Genomic DNA, 26,467 nt, shown 5'->3' with positions numbered 1-26,467 from the left:
GGGGAACCGAAGGAGGAGGAGTTGCAGAGGTACCCTTTAACCTGGTCCTGGAACACCCCTGTTCTATCAGCCAGCCCCAGAAGCAGAGTGCTCTCTCTGGGCCTGTGGTCACTCTAAGATCCTGGTTGTGTTTTGGAGCCTGGTTCTTCTACCAGCTTTGTAAACTGCTGAAACTGGGGCGCGATTCATGGGATGCAACCATGTCGGATCTCAGTGAGCGCAGGCCGGTCAACACGGACTACGCTGTCTCCCTGTTGGAGCAGCTGAAGTTCTTCTATGAACAGAAGTTACTGACTGACGTGGTGCTGCTGGTGGAGGACAACGAGTTCCCCTGTCACAAGATGGTCCTGGCCACGTGCAGCTCCTATTTCAGGTGAGTTAACTCCATATTCACTAAGTAGTGCACTACTTTTGACCAGAGGGACAGGTCTAGGGGGTCCTACGTAGCGCACTATACTGTCACATGCAGCTTGTATTCTAGGTGAGTCACTGTCCTGTTCAGCAGAACGTTCTGGACCACTACTACAGGACAGCGGCATACCTGAGCAGGCCTATCGGGGAAACCATTAAGTCACTCCTGGGTTGAGTCCCAAATGGCACCCTATTCCCTATATAGTGCACTACTGTTGACCTGGGCCCATAGTGAATAGGATGCTGTTTGGGACACAGCCGTGGTCTAATAGGGGTTGCTGTTTACTAAGGAATATAGAGGTGTGTGTGTGTGTGTGTGTTACTGTTTGTCCCTGAATGTCAGCTATTGCGTCTCCCTTCGCATCAGTTATTTTGCTATTAGTTACTGGTAGAACTCCCAAACAAAGGATGCAATTTTAACCGGTGGTTCAAGAAGTATCCCTTGGGTAGGCCCAGGGGCCTCGTTCAGAAGCACAACATTAGATTACTAAAGTGCTGCAGTGGATAGCGGAGTCCCAAATGGCACCCTATTCCCTATATAGTACACTACTTTTGACCATAGCCTTATGGGGAATAGGGTGCAACCTGGGACCAAGCTCTAGTGAAGCTCCTCTAGGAAGAAAGGAAGAGCCTCTCCTGCTCGCTTGCTCTCTCTCACGCTCTCAACATTCAGCAGACACATTTACTGGCTGCTCTCTCCTCACACCCACCTATTCATCATGTCCCCACTGGTTCCCACGCACGCCAACTCGTTATCCGGTGACAACATGCAAAGCATTTCCCCTCTATGGTTCAGAGAGGTGTCCGCCTCTGGCTGTCTCTGGCTCACCCCCCTTCTCTCCTCGGTGCTTTCTGGCTCTCCCTCCTCCCCTCGCTGCAGGGAAAGGGGAGCCTTGTCACGCACACAGAGCTGGGTAGGAAGGAAGGAGACCCGCAGGCAGGCAGAGCTGGGTAGGAAGGAAGGAGACCCGCAGGCAGGCAGAGCTGGGTAGGAAGGAAGGAGACCCGCAGGCAGGCAGAGCTGGGTAGGAAGGAAGGAGACCCGCAGGCAGGCAGAGCTGGGTAGGAAGGAAGGAGACCCGCAGGCAGGCAGAGCTGGGTAGGAAGGAAGGAGACCCGCAGGCAGGCAGAGCTGGGTAGGAAGGAAGGAGACCCGCAGGCAGGCAGAGCTGGGTAGGAAGGAAGGAGACCCGCAGGCAGGCAGAGCTGGGTAGGAAGGAAGGAGACCCGCAGGCAGGCAGAGCTGGGTAGGAAGGAAGGAGACCCGCAGGCAGGCAGAGCTGGGTAGGAAGGAAGGAGACCCGCAGGCAGGCAGAGCTGGGTAGGAAGGAAGGAGACCCGCAGGCAGGCAGAGCTGGGTAGGAAGGAAGGAGACCCGCAGGCAGGCAGAGCTGGGTAGGAAGGAAGGAGACCCGCAGGCAGGCAGAGCTGGGTAGGAAGGAAGGAGACCCGCAGGCAGGCAGAGCTGGGAAGGAGACCCGCAGGCAGGCAGAGCTGGGAAGGAGACCCGCAGGCAGGCAGAGCTGGGAAGGAGACCCGCAGGCAGGCAGAGCTGTAAGGAGACCCGCAGGCAGGCAGAGCTGGGAAGGAGACCCGCAGGCAGACAGAGCTGGGAAGGAGACCCGCAGGCAGGCAGAGCTGGGAAGGAGACCCGCAGGCAGGCAGAGCTGGGAAGGAGACCCGCAGGCAGGCAGAGCTGGGAAGGAGACCCGCAGGCAGGCAGAGCTGGGAAGGAGACCCGCAGGCAGGCAGAGCTGGGAAGGAGACCCGCAGGCAGGCAGAGCTGGGAAGGAGACCCGCAGGCAGGCAGAGCTGGGAAGGAGACCCGCAGGCAGGCAGAGCTGGGAAGGAGGGCGAGAGGGGTGGAGAAGGGGTTGAGCGAGGGAGGGAGACACGCAGGGGGATGCCTGCAACGTTGTGTAACATCCAGCCCATTGCCCTGGCAGACTGTGACAAGTAGACCGACCACCACCTCTGTACACACTCACACTCTCCAATGAGCCCTGGTCTAAAGTAGTGCACTAAATAGGGAAGACAGTGCCATTTTGGGATACAGAGAGGCACACCATGGATACACAGACAGTATGAATGAGTGTGGTTGGTCTGCTGGTGAATGAGGAAGTGGGGAGTGTAGGAGGAGGACAGGACTAGAAGATTCAGCTGTGTGGGTGTTGGGGAGGGCTGCGAGAGGGAGCGGGGGAGCTGGCTGGCTGGGGTGTTGGGGAGGGCTGCGAGAGGGAGCGGGGGAGCTGGCTGGCTGGGGTGTTGGGGAGGGCTGCGAGAGGGAGCGGGGAGCTGGCTGGCTGGGGTGTTGGGGAGGGCTGCGAGAGGGAGCGGGGAGCTGGCTGGCTGGGGTGTTGGGGAGGGCTGCGAGAGGGAGCGGGGAGCTGGCTGGCTGGGGTGTTGGGGAGGGCTGCGAGAGGGAGCGGGGGAGCTGGCTGGCTGGGGTGTTGGGGAGGGCTGCGAGAGGGAGCGGGAGCTGGCTGGCTGGGGTGTTGGGGAGGGCTGCGAGAGGGAGCGGGGGAGCTGGCTGGCTGGGGTGTTGGGGAGGGCTGCGAGAGGGAGCGGGGGAGCTGGCTGGCTGGGGTGTTGTCTGAGAGAACATGCTGTGGTCTAGTGCCTGAGAGAGTCCTACTGCTTGCGTCCCAAATGGCACCCTAATCCCTACATTGTACACTACTTTTGACCCAGAGCCCTATTGGTCATAGTAAAAATAATAGTGCACTATATAGGGACTAGGGTGACAGTGTGTTACCTTCCTTTTGACTGCTGCATCCTGGTGTTGGTGGTGGTCTGTCTGAGAGTAACGTTATCCTGTTATCCTCTACAGGGCCATGTTAATGAGGGGTCTGTCTGAGAGTAACTTTATCCTGTTATCCTCTACAGGGCCATGTTAATGAGGGGTCTGTCTGAGAGTAACTTTATCCTGTTATCCTCTACAGGGCCATGTTAATGAGGGGTCTGTCAGAGTAACTTTATCCTGTTATCCTCTACAGGGCCATGTTAATGAGGGGTCTGTCAGAGTAACTTTATCCTGTTATCCTCTACAGGGCCATGTTAATGAGGGGTCTGTCAGAGTAACTTTATCCTGTTATCCTCTACAGGGCCATGTTAATGAGGGGTCTGTCAGAGTAACTTTATCCTGTTATCCTCTACAGGGCCATGTTAATGAGGGGTCTGTCTATCAGAGTAACTTTATCCTGTTATCCTCTACAGGGCCATGTTAATGAGGGGTCTGTCTGAGTAACTTTATCCTGTTATCCTCTACAGGGCCATGTTAATGAGGGGTCTGTCAGAGTAACGTTATCCTGTTATCCTCTACAGGGCCATGTTAATGAGGGGTCTGTCTATCAGAGTAACTTTATCCTGTTATCCTCTACAGGGCCATGTTAATGAGGGGTCTGTCAGAGTAACGTTATCCTGTTATCCTCTACAGGGCCATGTTAATGAGGGGTCTGTCAGAGTAACTTTATCCTGTTATCCTCTACAGGGCCATGTTAATGAGGGGTCTGTCAGAGTAACTTTATCCTGTTATCCTCTACAGGGCCATGTTAATGAGGGGTCTGTCAGAGTAACTTTATCCTGTTATCCTCTACAGGGCCATGTTAATGAGGGGTCTGTCAGAGTAACGTTATCCTGTTATCCTCTACAGGGCCATGTTAATGAGGGGTCTGTCAGAGTAACTTTATCCTGTTATCCTCTACAGGGCCATGTTAATGAGGGGTCTGTCAGAGTAACTTTATCCTGTTATCCTCTACAGGGCCATGTTAATGAGGGGTCTGTCAGAGTAACTTTATCCTGTTATCCTCTACAGGGCCATGTTAATGAGGGGTCTGTCAGAGTAACTTTATCCTGTTATCCTCTACAGGGCCATGTTAATGAGGGGTCTGTCTATCAGAGTAACTTTATCCTGTTATCCTCTACAGGGCCATGTTAATGAGGGGTCTGTCTGAGAGTAACTTTATCCTGTTATCCTCTACAGGGCCATGTTAATGAGGGGTCTGTCTATCAGAGTAACTTTATCCTGTTATCCTCTACAGGGCCATGTTAATGAGGGGTCTGTCTGAGAGTAACTTTATCCTGTTATCCTCTACAGGGCCATGTTAATGAGGGGTCTGTCTGTCAGAGTAACTTTATCCTGTTATCCTCTACAGGGCCATGTTAATGAGGGGTCTGTAAGAGTAACGTTATCCTGTTATCCTCTACAGGGCCATGTTAATGAGGGGTCTGTCTGAGAGTAACTTTATCCTGTTATCCTCTACAGGGCCATGTTAATGAGGGGTCTGTCAGAGTAACTTTATCCTGTTATCCTCTACTGGGCCATGTTAATGAGGGGTCTGTCTGAGAGTAACTTTATCCTGTTATCCTCTACAGGGCCATGTTAATGAGGGGTCTGTCAGAGTAACTTTATCCTGTTATCCTCTACAGGGCCATGTTAATGAGGGGTCTGTCAGAGTAACTTTATCCTGTTATCCTCTACAGGGCCATGTTAATGAGGGGTCTGTCTGTCAGAGTAACTTTATCCTGTTATCCTCTACAGGGCCATGTTAATGAGGGGTCTGTCAGAGTAACGTTATCCTGTTATCCTCTACAGGGCCATGTTAATGAGGGGTCTGTCTGTCAGAGTAACTTTATCCTGTTATCCTCTACAGGGCCATGTTAATGAGGGGTCTGTCAGAGTAACGTTATCCTGTTATCCTCTACAGGGCCATGTTAATGAGGGGTCTGTCTGAGAGTAACTGTATCCTGTTATCCTCTACAGGGCCATGTTTATGAGTGGTCTGTCGGAGAGTAAACAGAGTCATGTTCACCTGAGGAACGTGGACCCAGCCACCCTGCAGATCATCATCACATATGCCTATACAGGCAACCTGGCTATTAACGACAACACCGTGGAGCCCCTGTACGAGACGGCATGCTTCCTCCAGGTAGGACACTACACACAGCATCGTGAAACCCCTGTACGAGACGGCATGCTTCCTCCAGGTAGGACACTACACACAGCATCGTGAAACCCCTGTACGAGACGGCATGCTTCCTCCAGGTAGGACACTACACACAGCATCGTGAAACCCCTGTACGAGACGGCATGCTTCCTCCAGGTAGGACACTACACACAGCATCGTGAAACCCCTGTACGAGACGGCATGCTTCCTCCAGGTAGGACACTACACACAGCATCGTGAAACCCCTGTACGAGACGGCATGCTTCCTCCAGGTAGGACACTACACACAGCATCGTGAAACCCCTGTACGAGACGGCATGCTTCCTCCAGGTAGGACACTACACACAGCATCGTGAAACCCCTGTACGAGACGGCATGCTTCCTCCAGGTAGGATACCAGTCTATCCATCCCTCCTACCGCTGTGGGTCTCAACATTACTCTACCAATGTGAAGTTCTGATCTACAGAGGAAGACATATCCTATAGAGATTCGATACGTATCTAGATAGATGGGCTCCGATACGACACATGAACAATTACGTTTTAGGGATTAGGGGGGCAAAGCAGCCTATGTTTTTCTGGCCCCCCACTTTGGTTCTGAAATCACCAAAACCCACTAATTAGCACATTAAGTGATTAAGTGTTTGCGCTAGTAATGTATTATTATTTATTGTTTACAAATTAGCTATGACATAACCAATATATATATATATATATATATAGCACAACTTTGATTTCACCCCATCTGGAAGTTTTTCTGGAGTGATCTTCTCCTCTCGCTTTGGCCATGCAGTGCACCTCGCAAAAGTGATTGTTGTCCTCAATATGAAATTGTCAACTTTACCCTGTATATCTAAAAATCACCATATACACTGATAGTTTAAATCAAAACTATGGTGAACCTGAACAATGGAAATAAAATATATTTGTAATCCCCGTTCAGCAGGTATAGCCAGATGAGTTGTCTCCGGTAGCTGAACCAGCGATTCATAACATTTTTGAATTGATTTTCTGACCGATGCATGCTACATTTGGATTGGTTTGGGGTCCGCAGACCGATGCACTTGTATCTTAAACGTTTGAATCATGTCTATCGGTGAATTGTTACATCCCCTAGTATCCTACTCATGGCTTAATCACTGACCCTCCTATTTCTGATCAGTTGACTCGGAGCGTTACTGAACGACTGAGGAGTATGAATAGGACTAATGGACAGTGATTGATTATTCTTACTAACATAACCACAATGTTGATGTCTTGGTGGTTTTTCATACTGTGGTTGGCTGGTTCTCTATAATACTTTTGCCATTTAAAAAAAATGCTCTCATCCAGTGACCTCATCCAACTAAGGTTAGTATTAATAATCCCCCCCCCCCCAACCCCCCCCAAATACAGGTTGAGGACGTGCTCCTGCAGTGCAGGGATTACCTGGTGAAGAAAATCCACGCAGACAACTGTGTCCGGATGCTGAGCATCGGGGATCTGTTCTCCTGTGTGGAGCTGAAGCAGAGCGCAAAGCGCATGGTGGAACACAAGTTCTCCGTGGTCTACCGTCAGGAGGCCTTCCTACAGCTATCCCACGAGCTGCTGGCCGACGTACTGAGCTCAGACAACCTCAACGTGGAGAAGGTGACTACCTTTTTTTATACTTTCTTCATATTGTTGGTTGTATGTGTATTTTCTACGGACTGTCGTCGGTAAAGCATGGGTCTGTTCCAGAAAGCTGGATCAATGAGTTGGCCAGCTAACTGTCCAAAATGGTTTGAAATAACTTCATCATTTTGAGAAATATAGACTTGAAATTGGCATGGTATAATTGGCTTGAAGACAACAACCAAGAGTTAGCTTATATGTGGCTAACTTAAAGGGATACTTCAGGATTTTGGCAACGAGGCCCTTTATCTACTTCCCCAGAGTCGGATGAACTTGTAGATACCATTTGCATGTCTCTGTGTCCAGTATGAAGGAAGTTAGAGGTAGTTTGGCGAGCCAATGCTAACTAGCGTTAGCGCAATGACTGTAATGCTAGCAGACACCCAGAGACTTCCAGTCATTGCGCTAACGGCAGTTAGCAATTGTGCTAGCGCTAGTTAGCAACTTCTTTCAAACTGCTCACAGAGATATAAAAATGGTGTCCACGATTTCATCTGACTCTGGGGAAGTAGATAAAGGGCCTCATTGCCAAAATCCCAAAGTATCCCTTTAATAGTCCTGCTTTCTGGAATACTCCCCAAATGACCGCCCCTGGGATGATAAACATTCTCTACTCTTCTCTCAGGAGGAGACGGTGAGAGAGGCAGCCATGCTGTGGCTTGAGTACAACATGGAGGCTAGGTCCCAGTACCTCTCTTCAGTGCTCAGCCAGATCCGCATCGACGCTCTGTCTGAGGTGACGCAGCGCGCCTGGTTCCAGGGCCTACCTCCTAACGATAAGTCTGTCGTGGTGCAGGGCCTCTACAAGTCCATGCCCAAGTTCTTCAAACCCCGCCTGGGGATGACCAAGGAGGAGATGCTCATCTTCATGGAGGCTACGTCAGAGTCGCCGGCTGACACGGGTCAGGTGACGGCGGGCCCCAACCACACGGTGGTGTGTTACAGCCCGCAGGCCGAGAAGGTCTACAAGCTCAGCAACCCGCCCGGCGACCTCCAGAAGGTGGGAACGCTCGTCACCCCCGACAACGACGTGTTCATCGCCGGCGGGCAGATCCCGCTGAAGAACTCGATCGCCAACCACAGGAAGAGTGGTAGCAAGATACAGGCAGTGTTCCGATCGGTGGACAGCTTCTTCTGGTTCGACGCCCAGCAGAACGCCTGGGTGCCCAAGACGCCCATGCTGTGTGCCCGCATCAAGCCCTCCCTGGTCTACTGTGAGGGGTATATCTATGCCATTGGGGGGGACAACGTGGGCGGGGAGCTGAATAAACGTACCGTGGAACGCTACGACTGTGAGAAAGACGAGTGGGCCATGATGTCTCCTCTCCCCTGCGCCTGGAACTGGACCACGTCCGTAGCAGCCCACGACTGTGTCTACGTGATGACCCACGACCTCATGTACTGCTACTTCCCCCGCGCTGACACCTGGGTAGAGATGGCCATGAGGAAAACAAGTCGCTGCTTCGCCTCCGCCGCCGCCTTCGGTGACCTCATCTTCTACATCGGAGGGCTCCACGTGGTCAGCAACTCCGGTGTCCGCATGCCTACCAGCACCATCGATGGCTCCTCGGTCACCGTGGAGATCTATGACGTCAGCAAGAACGAGTGGCGCCTGGCCGCCAACATCCCTGCCAAGCGTTACTCGGACCCGTGCGTGCGGGCCGTGGTCCTCCTGGGCTCTCTCTGCATCTTCATGCGCGAGACTCACATGAATGAGCGCGCCAAGTACGCCATCTACCAGTACGATCTGGAGCTGGACCGCTGGTACCTGAGGCAGCCTGTGTCGGAGCGCGTGCTCTGGGACCTGGGGAAGGACTTCCGTTGCGCCGTGGGGAAGCTGTACCCATCCTGTCTGGAGGAGTCCCCATGGAAACCACCCACCTACCTGTTCTCCCCCGACGGGGCCGAGGAGTTTGAGGTGGACGGCGAGATGGTGTCTCTCCCTCATATATAGCTCTTAACCTTTCACCTCTGAACTCTGGATGTGACATGTTAGAGGGTGGAGGGATGCCCCTGAAGTCCAGGGGGGTTGGAGGAGTAGAGTACCACAGTACTGAGAAAATAAACGGTTTGGTATCTGACAGCTACTAGGCTTGCTGCATTTAAAGGCTGTTCTGCCTGGCTGGCTGTTGCTGACAAACAAACAATATTCAAAATGGAGGAGAGAAATGGAAAAACTAGTTGCCAGTTGCAACTTCAAAAAATAACAAGTCTGTTTCAACAATGTGATAATCAAAAGTCAACTGATATGTGATGATGATGCACTTACTGGGGAAAATGTCCTTGGAATTCCGATGGAAACTGTACCAAAATCCCCCCCCCCCCCCTGGTCTCCACCTCTTTCCGTTCTCTCACCACTGTTTTGAATCCACATCCATGTCTTTCCTAGGGACACCTGGCTTGTGTCCCAAACGGCTCTCTGTTCCCTGTGTGTAGGGCACTGCCCTATAGGCTCTGGCCAAAAAGAAGTGCGCTTTATATGGCATAGGGTGCCATTTTGGGGTGCAGCTGGTATTGGAACATCCAGGGCCGAGCGTTGGGTTGGGCAGTACGGAGGTCTGAGGTCATAGCAGTGGGAACGGGGAGGTGTGGGAGAGGTTCTAGATGGTGACTGCAGGTCCGGTCACTAGTCATCTCTCTACCTCTCTGTCCCAGTCATCCTCCTGGTGCACTACCACCCCTCTAGCCTGTCTCTTAGGCTGTGTCCCAAATGGCACCCTATAGAGTGTACTACTTTGTGACCAGGGGCCCATAGGGCAGCTGTACGCTTGTTGAGCTCGCCCATAGGGCTCTGGTCAAAAGTAGTACACTCTATAGGGTGCCGTTATGGACGCGTTCTTAGTCAATCTCTCTGGACACAGGTCTTCCACACAGCCGGCCGGCAGTTTACAGAACAGAGCTAACACTAGCTGACCTCTGTCTCAGCATAGTGATAGGAGGATTTATGCCGGCGCTCTTCTCTCTCCTTTGTGTTTTTTTTTTTTTTTTTACAAGCGCGGGTCTCCGCAACACACCTCTCTCTCTCTCTCGCTCTCTCAGTACTATCAACAACACACACCTCCTTCACTCTCTATCTCAGTACTATCAACAACACACACCTCCTTCACTCTCTATCTCAGCACTATCAACAACACACACCTCCTTCACTCTCTATCTCAGTACTATCAACAACACACACCTCCTTCACTCTATCTCAGCACTATCAACAACACACACCTCCTTCACTCTCTATCTCAGTACTATCAACAACACACACCTCTTTCACTCTCTCTCTCAGTACTATCAACAACACCCACCTCCTTCACTCTCTATCTCAGTACTATCAACAACACACACCTCCTTCACTCTCTATCTCAGCACTATCAACAACACACACCTCCTTCACTCTCTATCTCAGTACTATCAACAACACACACCTCCTTCACTCTCTATCTCAGTACTATCAACAACACACACCTCTTTCACTCTCTATCTCAGTACTATCAACAACACACACCTCTTTCACTCTCTCTCTCAGTACTATCAACAACACCCACCTCCTTCACTCTCTATCTCAGTACTATCAACAACACACACCTCCTTCACTCTCTATCTCAGCACTATCAACAACACACACCTCCTTCACTCTCTATCTCAGTACTATCAACAACACACACCTCCTTCACTCTCTATCTCAGCACTATCAACAACACACACCTCCTTCACTCTCTATCTCAGTACTATCAACAACACCCACCTCCTTCACTCTCTATCTCAGTACTATCAACAACACACACCTCCTTCACTCTCTATCTCAGTACTATCAACAACACACACCTCCTTCACTCTCTATCTCAGTACTATCAACAACACCCACCTCCTTCACTCTATCAGTACTATCAACAACACCCACCTCCTTCACTCTCTATCTCAGTACTATCAACAACACACACCTCCTTCACTCTCTATCTCAGTACTATCAACAACACACACCTCCTTCACTCTCTATCTCAGTACTATCAACAACACCCACCTCCTTCACTCTATCAGTACTATCAACAACACACACCTCCTTCACTCTCTATCTCAGTACTATCAACTATTGATTTTTTGGGCTCATGCATTTTTATTTCCAAGCTGCTGAAATATATAAATATACAAAAATATATATTTTTCATATGTTTAAAAAAAGACAAACCGTTTTAGTGTGGGGGAAAATAACCAGGTTCTATTTTGTATTAGTGTATTTAATATCAGACATTACTGTAGTGCGATTATGTATAGGTATCCATTCCCCCCCTTATCCAATTTTACATTTTCTTGTGAGTGACATTTTGAGGAATCTTGCTGCTGATTGGGTCTGAGAAGGAAAGAGAGGGCTGGCCCAGGGCTGTTGCTATGGGAATTGTCCCAGCAACCACTAGCAGTAGTGGAGACAGAACTAAATGGGGGGTTGGGGAGGGAGGGAAGGAGCGGACGAAGCTGCGTCCTGGTTCCTACTTTAAAAACATGAGCACAGGTGCTTCATGCAAACCTTACTAGCATGTTTGGCTGCATCATGTTCCTTTGGCACTGTATTTTGAATGAACGTTAATTTATTAAAAAACATACCAAAACGTTTTCAAAAACGACTCGTTATTGTCACATGATGGATTTAATGTGTTGAAGCACACTTGATTTGTCACAATGTATTTGTTATACTAGTCAACTATCTTACCAGCATTAGTTACTGAGCATATTGCTGAGTCAATGTTCTTAATCATGTGTTTGGGTAAACTGGGTGATCTGAAAAGTCATAGTCAATCGATCAATAATATAATAATACTTAGAGCAAAAATGTTTATTTTCAATTCACAAACTGTAGAAACAATGAGAATAGAAAGGTTCAGAACTTTTGTAAAACATCACAGTACAGTTGAATATATGGCAAATAGAAATCCAATATGGATGGTGTTAAGAGATAGATGGGAGGGGTTGAATGGAGCTGAAGGATGGGACTAATAATAACAAGATAACTAATAATGTAAGCATACTGTGTCCATAATAAGTATATAGGTTATATATTGTGAGCTTTTGTGAAAGGGCACAGTTAGAAAGATATGGCATATAGAAGCAAACCGGATGGACATCATGAAAATGATCGGAGGAAGTTCAGGAGTAAAAACAAACAAAATATAATTATTGACTGTGTCCATAAAATGTATAAGCATGAAGTAGAGGCCTAAGCATTGTTGTTCACTAGTTTACTCCAATTAGGGAGGGGATGGTGGGGTTGGAAAGTAATAAAGGGAAATATATTTTTAAAGGATATGTATGTATGTATGTATGTGTGAAAAAAAACATGGGGGATTGAAGTGATGCAAGTTGCAATATTAAAGCTGATCTACCCCCTAGAAAAAAAAGGTTTGGGTAAAACAAAAAGGGTTTGGTTTCATGTTAAATGACCTATTAACGTGTTAAGTTTGATCGAGCCTGTGTGTCGGACAGCCTATGGACCTGTTATCCATATTATGCCTGTTGTCTGTCGCAACGTTTTTTTCCCATCTCATGTTGACTGACACCCACCAGATAGCATCCATCCACCCAGGCAGGTCCTCTTGTCAGTACCACTTCTGTATTGCTGTCTGCATTCCAAATGAAAACCCTATTACCTATCGGGCTCTGGTCAAAAGTAGTGCGCTCTCCAACTCTGTTCCTGGAGAGCTACTGTCCTGCAGGTTTTTGCTCCAACCCTAATCTAGAGCACCTGATTGTAATAATTAGCTGGTTGATAGCTGAATCAGGTTAGTCCCCTGTAGCTCAGTTGGTAGAGCATGGCGCTTGTTGCAACGCCAGGGTTGTGGGTTCGTTTCCCACGGGGGGGCCAGTATGAAAATGTATGTACTCACTTAATTGAAAGTCGCTCTGGATAAGAGCGTCTGCTAAAATGACAAAAATTGTAAATGTAAAAATGTTAGTTACAACTGGGGTTGAAATGAAATCCTACAAGGGGTAGCTCTCCTCCAGGAACGGGATTGGAGACCCCTGACGTAGGGGATAGGATGACCTTTGGGCTTCAGTGGTTGCATCCCAAATGGAACACTATTACCTACGTAGTGCACTGCTTTTGTCCAGAGCACTGAGGGTAGTAGTGGCCTATGGGCCCGATTCAGACTTAGGAAAGTTACACCTTCCCTTCACACTTCTCAGTAGTTGGTATTCATACATATACAAACATTTTTGGATACCCCTTCAAATTAGTGGATTGGGCTATTTCAGCCACACCCGTTGCTGACAGGTGTATAAAATTGAGCACACGGCCATGCAATCCCCATAGACAAACATTGGCAGTAGAATGGCCTGTACTGAAAAGCTCAGTGACTTTCAACATGGCACCGTCATAGGATGCCACCTTTCCAACAAGTCAGTTCGTCAAATTTTCTTGCCCTGCTAGAGCTGCCCCGGTCAACTGTAAGTGCTGTTATTGTGAAGTGGAAACGTCTAGGAGCAACAACGGCTCAGCCGTGAAGTGGTAGGCCACACAAGCTCACAGAACGGGACCGCCGAGTGCTGAAGTGCATAAAAATCGTCTGTCCTCGGTTGCAACACTCACTACCGAGTTCCAAACTGCTTCTGGAAGCAACGTCAGCACAAGAACTGTTTGTCGGGAGCTTCATGAAATGGGTTTCCATTGCCGAGCAGCCACACACAAGCCTAAGATCACCATGCGCAATGCCAAGCGTCGGCTGGAGTGGTGTAAAGCTCGCCGCCATTGGACTCTGGAGCAGTGGAAACGCGTTCTCTCGAGTGATGAATCATGCTTCACCATCTGGCAGTCTGACGGACAAATCTGGGTTTGTCGTATGCCAGGAGAACGCTACCTGCCCCAATGCATAGTGCCAACTGTAAAGTTTGGTGGAGAAGGAATAATGGTCTGGGGCTGTTTTTCATGGTTCGGGCTAGGCCCCTTAGTTCCAGTGAAGGGAAATCTTAACTCTACAGCATACAATGACATTCTAGACGATTATGTGCTTCCAAATATGTGGCAACAGTTTGGGGAAGGCCCTTTCCTGTTTCAGCATGACAATGCCCCTGTGCACAAAGCGAGGTTCATACAGAAATGGTTTGTCGAGATCGGTGTGGAAAAACTTGACTGGCCTGCACAGAGCCCTGACTTCAACCCCATCGAACACCTTTGGGATGAATTGGAGCGCCGACTGCGAGCCAGGCCTAATCGCCCAACATCAGTGCCCGACCTCACTAATGCTCTTGTGGCTGAATGGAAGCAAGTCCCCGCAGAAATGTTCCAACATCTAGTGGAAAGCATTACCAGAAGAGTGGAGGCTGTTATAGCAGCAAAGGGGAGACCAACTCCGTATTAATGGCCGTGATTTTGGAATGAGATGTTCGACGAGCAGGTGTCCACATACTTTTGACAGGCTTTGCAGGTGTTGTTTCCTTGTTCCTGAATACATTTAATTCAACTGCTGAAAACCCTCCCACTTGCTGGCCAACAGATTTCTCATGCAGTTTTCATTACATATATCTAAAGCCATCCCTTTAAATGTGGTGTACCTTTTAATTAGAATTTTCACGATAGACTCACTAGAATATATGGAGAGAACGTTCAGAATATTAGGGATCAATGAAAGAGCCATGCAAATACACACATATTCGTCTCCTTTTCAGCACAAATTTGTAGATTAAAAAACTCTTGTATATATAAAAAAGTGAAGAAAAAATAGATAAGTAAAAATAGAAGAAATAAAATGAAAACCATTTTTTAACGAAAAATAATATGAAAAAAAGCTAATAATTAAAGAGCAGCAGTAAAATAAAATAACAGTAGGGAGGCTATATACAGGGGGTACCGGTACAGAGTCAAAGTGCGGGGGCACCGGTTAGTCGAGGTAATTGAGGTAATATGTACATGTCGGGGCAATGCAAATAGTCCGGGTAGCCATGATTAGCTGTTCAGGAGTCTTATGGCTTGGGGGTAGAAGCTGTTAAGAAGCCTTTTGGACCTAGACTTGGCACTCCGGTACCGCTTGCCGTGCGGTAGCAGAGAGAACAGTCTATGACTAGGGTGGCTGGAGTCTTTGCCAATTTTGAGGGCCTTCCTCTGACACCGCCTCGTATAGAGGTCCTGGATGGTAGGAAGCTTGGCCCCAGTGATGTACTGGGCCGTACGCACTACCCTCTGTAGTGCCTTGCGGTCGGAGGCCAAGCAGTTGCCATACCAGGTGGTGATGCAACCAGTCAGGATGCTCTCGATGGTGCAGCTGTATAATTTTTTGAGGATCTGAGGACCCATGCCGAATCTTTTCAGTCTCCTGAGGGGGAATAGGCTTTGTCGTGCCCTCTTCACGACTGTCTTGGTGTGTTTGGACCATGATAGTTCGTTGGTGATGTGGACACCAAGGAACTTGAAGCTCTCAACCTATTCCACTACAGCCCGTCGATGAGAATGAGGGCGTGCACAGTCCTCTTTTTTTTCCCTGTAGTCCACAATAATCTCCTTTGTCTTGGTCACGTTGAGGGAGAGGTTGTTATCTGTTGGAGCGGTATGCAAATTGGAGTGGGTCTAGGGTTTCTGGGATAATGGTGTTGATGTGAGCCATGACCAGCCTTTCAAAGCACTTCATGGCTACAGACGTGAGTACTAACATGTTGGTATTACAGACTCAGTCAGGGACATGTTGAAAATGTCAGTGAAGACACTTGCCAGTTGGTCAGCACATGCTCGGAGTACACGTCCTGGTAATCCGTCTGGCCCTGTGGCCTTGTGAATGTTGACCTGCTTAAAAGTCTTACTCACATCGGCTACGGAGAGCGTGATCACATAGTCATCCGGAACAGCTGGTGCTCTCATGCATGCTTCAGTGTTGCTTGCCTCGAAGCGAGCATAGAAGTTGTTTAGCTCGTCTGGTAGGCTTGTGTCACTGGGCAGCTCGCGGCTGTGCTTCCCTATGTAGTCTGTAATAGTTTTCAAGCCCTGCCACATCCGACGAGCGTCAGAGCCGGTGTAGTACGATTCAATCTTAGTCCTGTATTGACTCTTTGCCTGTTTGATGGTTCGTCGGAGGGCATAGCAGGATTTCTTATAAGCGTCCGGGTTAGAGTCCCGCTCCTTGAAAGCGGCAGCTCTACCCTTTAGCTCAGTGCGGATGTTTCCTGTAATCCATGGCTTCTGGTTGGGGTATGTACGTACGGTCACTGTGGGGATGACATCATCGATGCACTTATTGATGAAGCCAGTGACTGATGTGGTGTACTCCTCAATGCTATCTGAAGAATCCCGGAACATGTTCCAGTCTGTGCTAGCAAAACAGTCCTGTAGCTTAGCATCTGCGTCATCTGACCACTTTTTTATTAACCGAGTCACTGGTGCTTCCTGCTTTAGTTTTTGCTTATATGCAGGAATCAGGAGGATAGAGTTATGGTCAGATTTGCCAAATGGAGGGCGAGGGAGAGCTTTGTATGCGTCTCTGTGTGTGGAGTAAAGGTGGTCTAGAGTTTTTTTTTCCTCTGGTTGCACATTTAACATGCTGGTAGAAATGAGGTAGAACGGATTTAAGTTTCCCTGCATTAAAGTCCCCGGCCACTAGGAGCGCTACCTCTGGATGAGCGTTTTCCTGTTGACTTATGTCCTTATACAGCTCATTCAGTGCAATCTTAATGCCAGCATTGGTTTGTGGTGGTAAATAGACAGCTATGAAAAATATAGATGAAAACTCTCTTGGTAAATAGTGTGGTCTACAGCTTATCATAAGATACTCTACTTCAGGCGAGCAAAACCTCGAGACTTCCCTAGTATTTGATTTTGTGCACCAGCTGTTGTTTACAAATATACACAGACCGCCACCCCTTGTCTTACCGGAGTCAGCCGTTCTATCCTGCTGATGTAGCGTATAGCCCGCTAGCTGTATGTTATCCATGTCGTCGTTCAGCCACGACTCGGTGAAACATAAGATATTACAGTTTTTAATGTCCCGTTGGTAGGATAACCGTAATCTTAGGTCATCCAATTTATTTTCCAATGATTGAAGATTGGCTAATAGGATTGATGGGAGCGGCAGTTTACTAGCTCGCCGTCGGATCCTTACAAGGCACCCCGACCTACGTCCACGATATCTCCGTCTCTTCCTCATGCGAATGACGGGGATTTGGGCCTTGTCGGGTGTCTGTAGGATATCCTTTGCGGCTGCCTCGTTGAAGAAAAATTATTCGTCAATAACGAGGTGAGTAATCGCTGTCCTGATATCCAGAAGCTCTTTTTGGTTATAAGAGACGATGGCAGAAACATTATGTACAAAATAAATTACAAATAACGCGGAAAAACACACATAATAGTACTATTGGTTAGAGGTCTGTAAAACGGCAGCCATCTTCTCCGGCGCCATTATTCTGGCGCCGGAGAAGTTGATCACGTTGAGGGAGAGGTTGTTGTCCTGGCACCACACGGCCAGGTCTCTGACCTCCTCCCTATAGGCTGTCTCATCGTTGTCGGTGATCAGGCCTACCACTGTTGTGTCGTCGGCAAACTTAATGATGGTGTTGGAGTCGTGTCTGGCCATGCAGTCATGGGTGAACAGGGAGTACAGGAGGGGACTGAGCACGCACCCCTGAGGGGCCCCCGTGTTGAGGATGAGCGTGGCAGATGTGTTGTTACCTATCCTTACCACCTGGGGGCGGCCCGTCAGGAAGTCCAGGATCCAGTTGCAGAGGGAAGTGTTTAGTCCCAGGGTCCTTAGCTTAGTGATGAGCTTTGAGGGCACTATGGTGTTGAACGCTGAGCTGTAGTCAATGAATAGCATTCTCACGTAGGTGTTCCTCTTGTCCAGGTGGGAAAGGGCAGTGTGGAGTGCAATAGAGATCGCATCATCTGTGGATCAATTGGGGCGGTATGCAATTTGGAGTGGGTCTAGGGTTTCTGGGATGATGGTGTTGTGAGCCATGACCAGCCTTTCAAAGCACTTCATGGCTACAGACTTGAGTACTACGGGTCGGTAGTCATTTAGGCAGGTTATCTTAGTGTTCTTGGGTACAGGGACTATGGTGGACTGCTTGAAACGTTGGTATTACAGAATCAGTCAGCGACATGTTGAAAATGTCAGTGAAGACACTTGCCAGTTGGTCAGCGCATGCTCGGAGTACACGTCCTGGTAATCCGTCTGGCCCTGCGGCCTTGTGAATGTTGACCTGCTTAAAAGTCTTACATCGGCTACTGAGAGTGTGATCACAGTCATCCGGAACAGCTGATGCTCTCATGCATGCTTCAGTGTTGCTTGCCTCGAAGCGAGCATAGAAGTGGTTTAGCTCGTCTGGTAGGCTTGTGTCACTGGGCAGCTCGCGGCTGTGCTTCCCTTTGTAGTCTGTAATAATTTTCAAGCCTGAATATGAACCAGAAATAAAGACTGAATACGAACCAGAAATAAATCAGGGAGTGGGATGTCTCGCTTCAGTCTCAGTCTCTGCCTCTCCACTCTATCTGCCTGTGTGCTCCCCCCAATCCGCGAGGTCTCTGGGTTCATCAGACTCTGTGTGAGTACTGTGTGATAGGGTTGACTGGATTGTTGTTGAAACAGGCACGTGGCTGCTGCCTGCTACCACATGTCCTGGCCCCCCACCACCACCACCACCACCCCTCCCCTCCTCTACCCTGGTCCTTTGTTTGGCTGACCTACATATGAATAGACCAGACTACGAATATACCCCCCCCCCCTCCCTCTCCCTCTTCTTCCTCTCTCCCTCCTCCCTCTCTCCTCTCCCTCTCCCCCCCCTCTCGCTCCCCCTCCTCTCGCTCCCCCTCCTCTCTCCCTCTCTAACTCTCGTAGACACCAATGCATAAACAGTGTGTCTGGTCTACTTAGTTCATAGAACCAGAAAAAAAAAACAGGAACTAAAGTGTGGTCTCGCTTCCTCTTCCGTCTTACAGGGGGAAAAAATACTATTCCTTTCATCATTTGTTTACTTTTTTGGGTACAGAAGCTTTTAGATAAAAAGGATAATTTCCATCTTTTATTTGTTTGTATTTTTAGATAAAGAGGAGATTATTTCAGTTTCTCTTATTTAATGCAGCAATACAGCATAGCATAAATTAACTGTTTCCCCCAACAAAATACTTCAAAAGCATCTTTCAATTTCAATTTAGAATACATTCATATTTTAAATACACACAGAGAAAAGGAATGGCTCTGAAACCCAAAAATATGTTCATACTTAATATTCAGAATTGAATAAGCAACAAAGGAAGCATGCAGCATACAGTCTAAAACACACGCAATGCGAATGACTCAGGTTTTAGTTTGACAGGAAATGGAGGAGGAATGGACGTCCAAAGTTCAGACAGCCGACACAAAGACGGCCATCATTCAGACAGCCGACACAAAGACGGCCATCATTCAGACAGCCGACACAAAGACGGCCATCATTCAGACAGCCGACACAAAGACGGCCATCGTTCAGACAGCCGACACAAAGACGGCCATCGTTCAGACAGCCGACACAAAGACGGCCATCGTTCAGACAGCCGACACAAAGACGGCCATCGTTCAGACAGCCGACACAAAGACGGCCATCGTTCAGACAGCCGACACAAAGACGGCCATCGTTCAGACAGCCGACACAAAGACGGCCATCGTTCAGACAGCCGACACAAAGACGGCCATCATTCAGACAGCCGACACAAAGACGGCCATCATTCAGACAGCCGTCATTACAGTAAAAAAATAAATAAACTGGACCTGAGCCGTGTCCAAAATGGTTCACCTATTCCCTATTTAGTGCACTACCTATAGGCTCTAGTCAAAACAAAAGTAGCTCACTATCTAGGAAATAGGGTGCAATTTCAGACAGTCATGGTCTCAAAGAGCATGCCTACCTAACTGTTGTTACAAAGTACTAGTAATCCAACAGCTTCAAATGGCATCGAGAGAACAGTTACCGTAATTATCTCAAATACAAACAGTTGGAGAGAGAACAGTTACCGTAATTATCTCAAATACAAACAGTTGGAGAGAGAACAGTTACCGTAATTATCTCAAATCCAAACAGTTGGAGAGAGAACAGTTACCGTAATTATCTCAAATACAAACAGTTGGAGAGAGAACAGTTACCGTAATTATCTCAAATCCAAAAAGTTGGAGAGAGAACAGTTACCGTAATTATCTCAAATACAAACAGTTGGGGAGAGAAGAGATACCGTAATGATCTCAAATCCAAAAAGTTGGAGAGAGAACAGTTACCGTAATTATCTCAAATACAAAACAGTTGGGGAGAGAAGAGATACAGTAATGATCTCAAATCCAAAAAGTTGGAGAGAGAACAGTTACCGTAATTATCTCAAATACAAACAGTTGGGGAGAGAAGAGATACAGTAAGCATCTCAAATACAAAAAGTTGGAGAGAGAACAGTTACCGTAATTATCTCAAATACAAACAGTTGGGGAGAGAAGAGATACAGTAATGATCTCAAATACAAACAGTTGGAGAGAGAACAGTTACCGTAATTATCTCAAATACAAACAGTTGTGGAGAGAAGAGATACAGTAAGCATCTCAAATCCAAAAAGTTGGAGAGAGAACAGTTACCGTAATTATCTCATATACAAACAGTTGGGGAGAGAAGAGATACAGTAATGATCTCAAATACAAACAGTTGGGGAGAGAAGAGATACAGTAATGATCTCAAATACAAACAGTTGGGGAGAGAAGAGATACAGTAATGATCTCAAATACAAACAGTTGGGGAGATAAGAGTTACAGTAATGATCTGAAAGTGACAAGTATAGGCTACAAAGAGAGTACACAGATATACACTGAACAGAAATATAAACGCAACATGTAAAGTGTTGGTCCCATGTTTTACGAGCTGAAATAGAAGATCCCAGAAATGTTCCATACGCACAAAAAGCTTATTTATCTCAAATTTTGTGCACACATTTGTTTACATCCCTGTTAGTGGGCATTTGTGTGGCATAACAGGTGTGGCATATCAAGAAACTGATTAAACAGCATGATCATTACACAGGTGCACCTTGTGCTGGGGGACAATAAAAGGCTACTCTAAAATGTGCAGTTTTGTCACACAACACAATGCCACAGATGTCTCAAGTTTTGAGGGAGCGTGCAATTGGCATGCTGACTGCAGGAACGTCCAACAGAGCTGTTGACAGAGAATTGAATGTTCATTTTCTCTACCATAAGCAGTAGGTCCAACCGGCCTTACAACCACAGACCGTGTGTATGGCGTCCTGTGGGTGAGCGGTTTGCTGATGTCAACGTTGTGAACAGAGTGCCCCATGGTGGCGGTGGGGTTATGGTATGGGCAGGCATAAGCTACGGACAACGAAACAAAATGTAATTTTATTGACGGCAATTTGAATGCACAGAAATTCCATAACGATATCCTGAGGCCCATTTCTTTATTTTTTATTTTTTAAAGTTATCTGTGACTAACAGATACATATCTGTATTCTCAGTCATGTGAATTTCTTTCAATTAACTGATTTCCACATATGAAATTGTTGCATGTTGCATTTACATTCTTTGTTTTCCGTATATAAATCATCTTTACTATGTACAGACACATAGGTGCGTCCTATTCCCTATATAGTGCACTACTTTTGACCAAAGCCACCGGTCAAAGGTAGTGCCCTATTTAGGGAATAGGGTGCTATATCACACACACACCATAGTTGGTGTGGTCCATAGATTAGTAGAGATTGGTTCCAGTGTTGTCATGACGAAGAGGGAAATCACAATGATTAAGTGTGAGTCCCAAAAACAATTTTTTGGTATTTTATTAGGATCCCCAATAGCTGTAGCGATAGCAGCAGCTACTCATCCTGGGGTCCACAGAAAACATGAAATAATACAGAACACGAATAGCTCAAAGAACTACATCAATCTAAAATAAAAATATATTTGTACATTAGTTTAAATCCCATATTCCTCCAGGCTTCATCTCTGTATAGAGTTCACTATAACATGATAGGGTGGGGATACAACGAGTGTCCAAAACAGTTTTCTTTTCCTGAAGGAATGACAAACACAATATGTTCCAAATGGCACCAAACCAACCCCATAGGGATCTGGTCAAAAGTAGTGCACTATTTATGGGATAGGGCTACCATTTGGGACTCTTCCTGTCCTTCTGCAATCTGAGAGTGATCTGATCTTGCGCTGGCCCAACGTCTTGCTGATTTACGGTAACACCGTTGTCTTACTGCAGGGACGGGAGTCGCGTAGGAGTGCTGCCATCTGACGCAGACATTTAAAAACAGCATCCAGCCAGCGATGCACACTGTCATTAAAGACCGTCAGTATATACAGTACACACCCTGTTGATCTACAGTTAGAGCAAAACACTGGTCTGGGATAAAACACACAAAGGTCTTCCGCCACACAGAGAAAACACTCAAATCTAAAGTGCATGAGGCTCCGAGCATGGACATGTCTGTTTGGGGAATGACAGTAGTGTATTTTTCTCTGCCCCCTGTCCGTCTGTCTGCCTGTGTGTCCGTCTGTCTTCCGTGCTGGAGCAGTAACCTGTGGATGGGAGGGACGACAGAAGGAAAGGGTGCTGCAGACCTGGGTCGTATCCCAAATGCCAATCTATTCCCTTTATATAAAAGTCATTTTTTTGTAAGTATTTTTTTTTTTCCTTTTGAAAAAAAAAAAAAAAAGTAGTGCACTGTATAGGGAATAGGGTGCCATTTGGGATGCAGACAGGATCCATCTGTTGTGTTGTGATCCCATCAATGGCCTGAAACAACACATTTTTCATCAAATAAAACCCTTCCCTAAAAACACACAAATACAACCTATTCTGCCCAACCCAGTTTCTCCTGTAACTACCTGGTTCTGAGAGGAGGGATAGGAGGAGTGCGCTGTCGCATCCCATCTCCACGCCTCCTTCTCAACCGTATTGGAGGACACGGTCCAAGATCCCTCCCCTCTGACTTGCTTCTCCAATGAGGTTGAGGATAAAGAATGCAAGAAATCAAGGAAAGATGAATTGAGAGAGTCAGGGGAGGACTGTTGGGGGAGAGGGGTTAGGTTAACCCTAGTCTCTCCCGCTAGATTCGGGGCACTCCGCACACTCAGCTGGCTGTGAGAAGAGACAGACTGGGTGGGGGGGACAGGTAGGCAGGCAGGTGGTCAAGGCTTGGTCTCTGTAGGTAACTGAGGCTCTGGCGTGGGTACGATAGCTGGCTGTGAGAAGAGACGGACTGGGTGAGGGGGACAGGTAGGCAGGCAGGTGGTCAAGGCTTGGTCTCTGTAGGTAACGGAGGCTCTGGCGTGGGTACGATAGCTGGCTGTGCCAACATAGAGAACCAGGAGGACATGGCTGACTTAGCGCTGGTCAGAGCTCCACCCACCGACTGACCTGGAGGATGGAGACAGGAGGGATTACATATAAAGTACTGTATTGTTAAGGGTTGCAAAATTACAGTAACTTTTCCCCCCAGAATCCCAGGTTTTGCAGACATTTTGTTTGCAGGATTCCAGATGTCCTGTTTATTCCCTCCTGATTCAGTAAATCTTCCAACCAGGATTTCTGGAAAACCGAGGAATTCTGGGAAAGTTATCAAAATTATGCAACCCCATTTACTGTATACAAATAGACTGTCTGTCTGTCTCACTGGGAAAGGGTTGGCTAGAGAGTGTGTCTGTCACACTGTGGAAGGGTTGGCTAGAGAGACTGACTGTCTCACTGTGGAATGGTTGACTAGAGAGTGTCTGTCTGTCTCACTGTGGAAGGGTTGGCTAGAGAGTCAGATTGTCTGTCTCACTGGGGAAGGGTTGGCTAGAGAGAGACTGTCTGTCTCACTGAGGAAGGGTTGGCTAGAGAGTCAGATTGTCTGTCTCACTGTGGAATGGTTGACTAGAGAGTGTCTGTCTGTCTCACTGGGGAAGGGTTGGCTAGAGAGAGACTGTCTGTCTCACTGGGGAAGGGTTGGCTAGAGAGAGACTGTCTGTCTCACTGAGGAAGGGTTGGCTAGAGAGACTGACTGTCTCACTGTGGAATGGTTGACTAGAGAGTGTCTGTCTGTCTCACTGTGGAAGGGTTGGCTAGAGTGTCTGTCTGTCACACTGGAAGGGTTGGCTAGAGAGACCGTCTGTCTGTCTCACTGGGGAAGGGTTGGCTAGAGAGACCGTCTGTCTCACTGGGGAAGGGTTGGCTAGAGAGTGTCTGTCTGTCTCACTGGGGAAGGGTTGGCTAGAGAGTGTCTGTCTCACTGGGGAATGGTTGGCTAGAGAGTGTCTCTGTCTGTCTCACTGGGAAAGGGTTGGCTAGAGAGACTGTCTGTCTCACTGTGGAAGGGTTGGCTAGAGTGTCTGTCTGTCTCACTGTGGAAGGGTTGGCTAGAGAGTGTATGTCTGTCACACTGGGGAAGGGTTGGCTAGAGAGTGTCTGTCTGTCTCACTGAGGAAGGGTTGGCTAGAGAGTGTCTGTCTGTCTCACTGGGGAAGGGTTGGCTAGAGAGACCGTCTGTCTGTCTCACTGGGGAAGGGTTGGCTAGAGAGTCGGATTGTCTGTCTCACTGGAGAAGGGTTGGCTAGAGAGACCGTCTGTCTGTCTCACTGGAGAAGGGTTGGCTAGAGAGACCGTCTGTCTGTCTCACTGGAGAAGGGTTGGCTAGAGAGACTGTCTGTCTGTCTCACTGGGGAAGGGTTGGCTAGAGACCGTCTGTCTCACTGGAGAAGGGTTGGCTAGAGAGACTGTCTGTCTGTCTCACTGGGGAAGGGTTGGCTAGAGACCGTCTGTCTCACTGGGGAAGGGTTGGCTAGAGACCGTCTGTCTCACTGGAGAAGGGTTGGCTAGAGAGACTGTCTGTCTGTCTCACCTACTGCCTTTCCAGTCTGCACAACACTCCGACTGGTGGTGATCACAGCTGCCCCCATCTTCTTTCCCCGTTCACTGTTCTGCACCGAGCTGAAATTCACAGAGAGAAAACAGAATGGCTACTCAGTCACAACCAACCAACCCACCAACCATGTGGCACCCAGATATAAACCCTGGGTAGCAGTGTGACATTTCTCCGCTCTTCCGAGAAACAAACAGTAGTGCTCTATCTAAACACTGTGTGTGTTCCTACAACCCGTTATAGTAGATCTCTACAGAAGGAGAAGTTGAGAGACGGTCACAGGTGGTGGGATCTAATTATCCCACCCAGCCAGCCAACCTGAGAGCTGAGCTGGAGTGGCCGGATGTTATCCCGGGTACATTTCACAACAAATACACAACTAAATCCAGCCTGGTTGTCTTTCTAAAGCACCCAGATGTCAACACACATTTCAACATTACAGTGCCAAGATGGCCACTGGTCTTGGTCTAATGATTGGATAGATATAACCATCAACTCTTCTTATTAACCTCATTGAGGATAGATAAGCCTTATGGCATTGGCTTGGTAGAAGTTTCCCGATATTACTTAGCCATAGACCAATCCAAACCTCTCACATCTACAGGAATGCCTAGGGGGTAGGGGCTAGGGAGTAGGGTGTATGGGCTAGGGGTCTATTTGGAATTCAGCTGTCGTCCCTTCCACGTCAACATCAGTGCCCTCTGTGACCCCCCCCCCCCCCTCTGTGACCCCTCCCTACCTGGCACCTGCTATGGTTGGCACTAGTATCACAGTACTACAGTACTACAGTATCACAGTACTACAGTATCACAGTACTACAGTACTACATTATCACAGTATCACAGTACTACAGTACTACATTATCACAGTACTACAGTTTCACAGTACTACAGTACTACATTATCACAGTACTACAGTACTACATTATCACAGTACTACAGTATCACAGTACTACAGTACTACATTATCACAGTACTACAGTATCACAGTACTACAGTACTACATTATAACAGTACTACAGTTTCACAGTACTACAGTACTACAGTACTACATTATCACAGTATCACAGTACTACAGTACTACATTATCACAGTACTACAGTACTACATTATCACAGTACTACAGTATCACAGTACTACATTATCACAGTACTACAGTAGTACACTACATACAGGATACAGGCCGCATCCAAAATGGCACGCTATTCCCTATATCAGGGATGGGGGGCCACAAAAAACTGAAGTCATCATGAGGGCCCACACATGCAGTCAGAGCCGGCCCTAGCCTTTTGGAGGCCCTAAGTGACATTTTGTTGGGTGGCCCCCCCACATTTTAGCCCCCCCCTCTCTTGACAGCGGAGAGAAAATAAAAACGTTGAAGAGTTAATTTCCTGCAACTCGACACATTTTGCCATGGGGCGTAGAGAACATTTTGACGTTTTAAAGCAAGTTTACTGCAATTCTATTTTGCCAGGCCGGCCAGAAAATAGATATTATACCTCCCTACTGCCCCTGGCCGGCCAGAGGAGAGATATTCTACACCCCTACTGCCCCTGGCCGGCCAGAGGAGAGATATTCTACACCCCTACTGCCCCTGGCCGGCCAGAGGAGAGATATTCTACACC

At 47.8% G+C, this 26,467-nt stretch overlaps 2 protein-coding genes across 2 annotated transcripts in view; one reads left to right on the top strand and one right to left on the bottom strand.

Annotated features, from left to right (window-relative positions):
• The first annotated feature begins 200 nt into the window (after positions 1-200).
• On the top strand, positions 201-9,673 carry LOC121549738 (kelch repeat and BTB domain-containing protein 2-like). Its single transcript, XM_041861590.2, has 4 exons — positions 201-373; positions 5,174-5,339; positions 6,753-6,986; positions 7,636-9,673. Exons 1-4 carry the CDS (start codon positions 201-203, stop codon positions 8,962-8,964), a joined length of 1,902 nt encoding a protein of 633 aa, XP_041717524.1. The 3' UTR covers positions 8,965-9,673.
• A 12,080-nt stretch (positions 9,674-21,753) lies between these two features.
• Positions 21,754-26,467, bottom strand: part of LOC121549739 (late secretory pathway protein AVL9 homolog) — a 52,521-nt gene continuing 47,807 nt past the window's right edge. The window contains exons 15-16 of the mRNA XM_041861592.2: positions 24,823-24,911; positions 21,754-23,360 (exon numbers count right to left, since the gene is read on the bottom strand). Coding sequence (XP_041717526.2) covers positions 23,236-23,360; positions 24,823-24,911 — 214 coding nt within the window. The 3' untranslated portion in view covers positions 21,754-23,235. The remainder of the gene's footprint in view (positions 23,361-24,822; positions 24,912-26,467) is intronic.

This window comes from Coregonus clupeaformis, chromosome 34 (genome assembly GCF_020615455.1).
Source record: "Coregonus clupeaformis isolate EN_2021a chromosome 34, ASM2061545v1, whole genome shotgun sequence".
Lineage (NCBI taxonomy): Eukaryota > Metazoa > Chordata > Actinopteri > Salmoniformes > Salmonidae > Coregonus > Coregonus clupeaformis.
The sequence above is the reverse complement of the archived record's forward strand: the minus strand, read 5'-3'. Positions and strand labels throughout refer to the sequence as shown.

What these genes read in the sequence shown, in the direction of transcription:
- LOC121549738 (XM_041861590.2), top strand. Translation starts at nt 201, where the DNA reads ATGTCGGATCTCAGTGAGCGCAGGCCGGTCAACACGGACTACGCTGTC. An exon ending in AGACGGCATGCTTCCTCCAG is followed by an intron (nt 5,340 to 6,752) that starts GTAGGACACTAC and finishes CCCCAAATACAG; the next exon opens with GTTGAGGACGTGCTCCTGCA. An exon ending in ACAACCTCAACGTGGAGAAG is followed by an intron (nt 6,987 to 7,635) that starts GTGACTACCTTT and finishes CTCTTCTCTCAG; the next exon opens with GAGGAGACGGTGAGAGAGGC.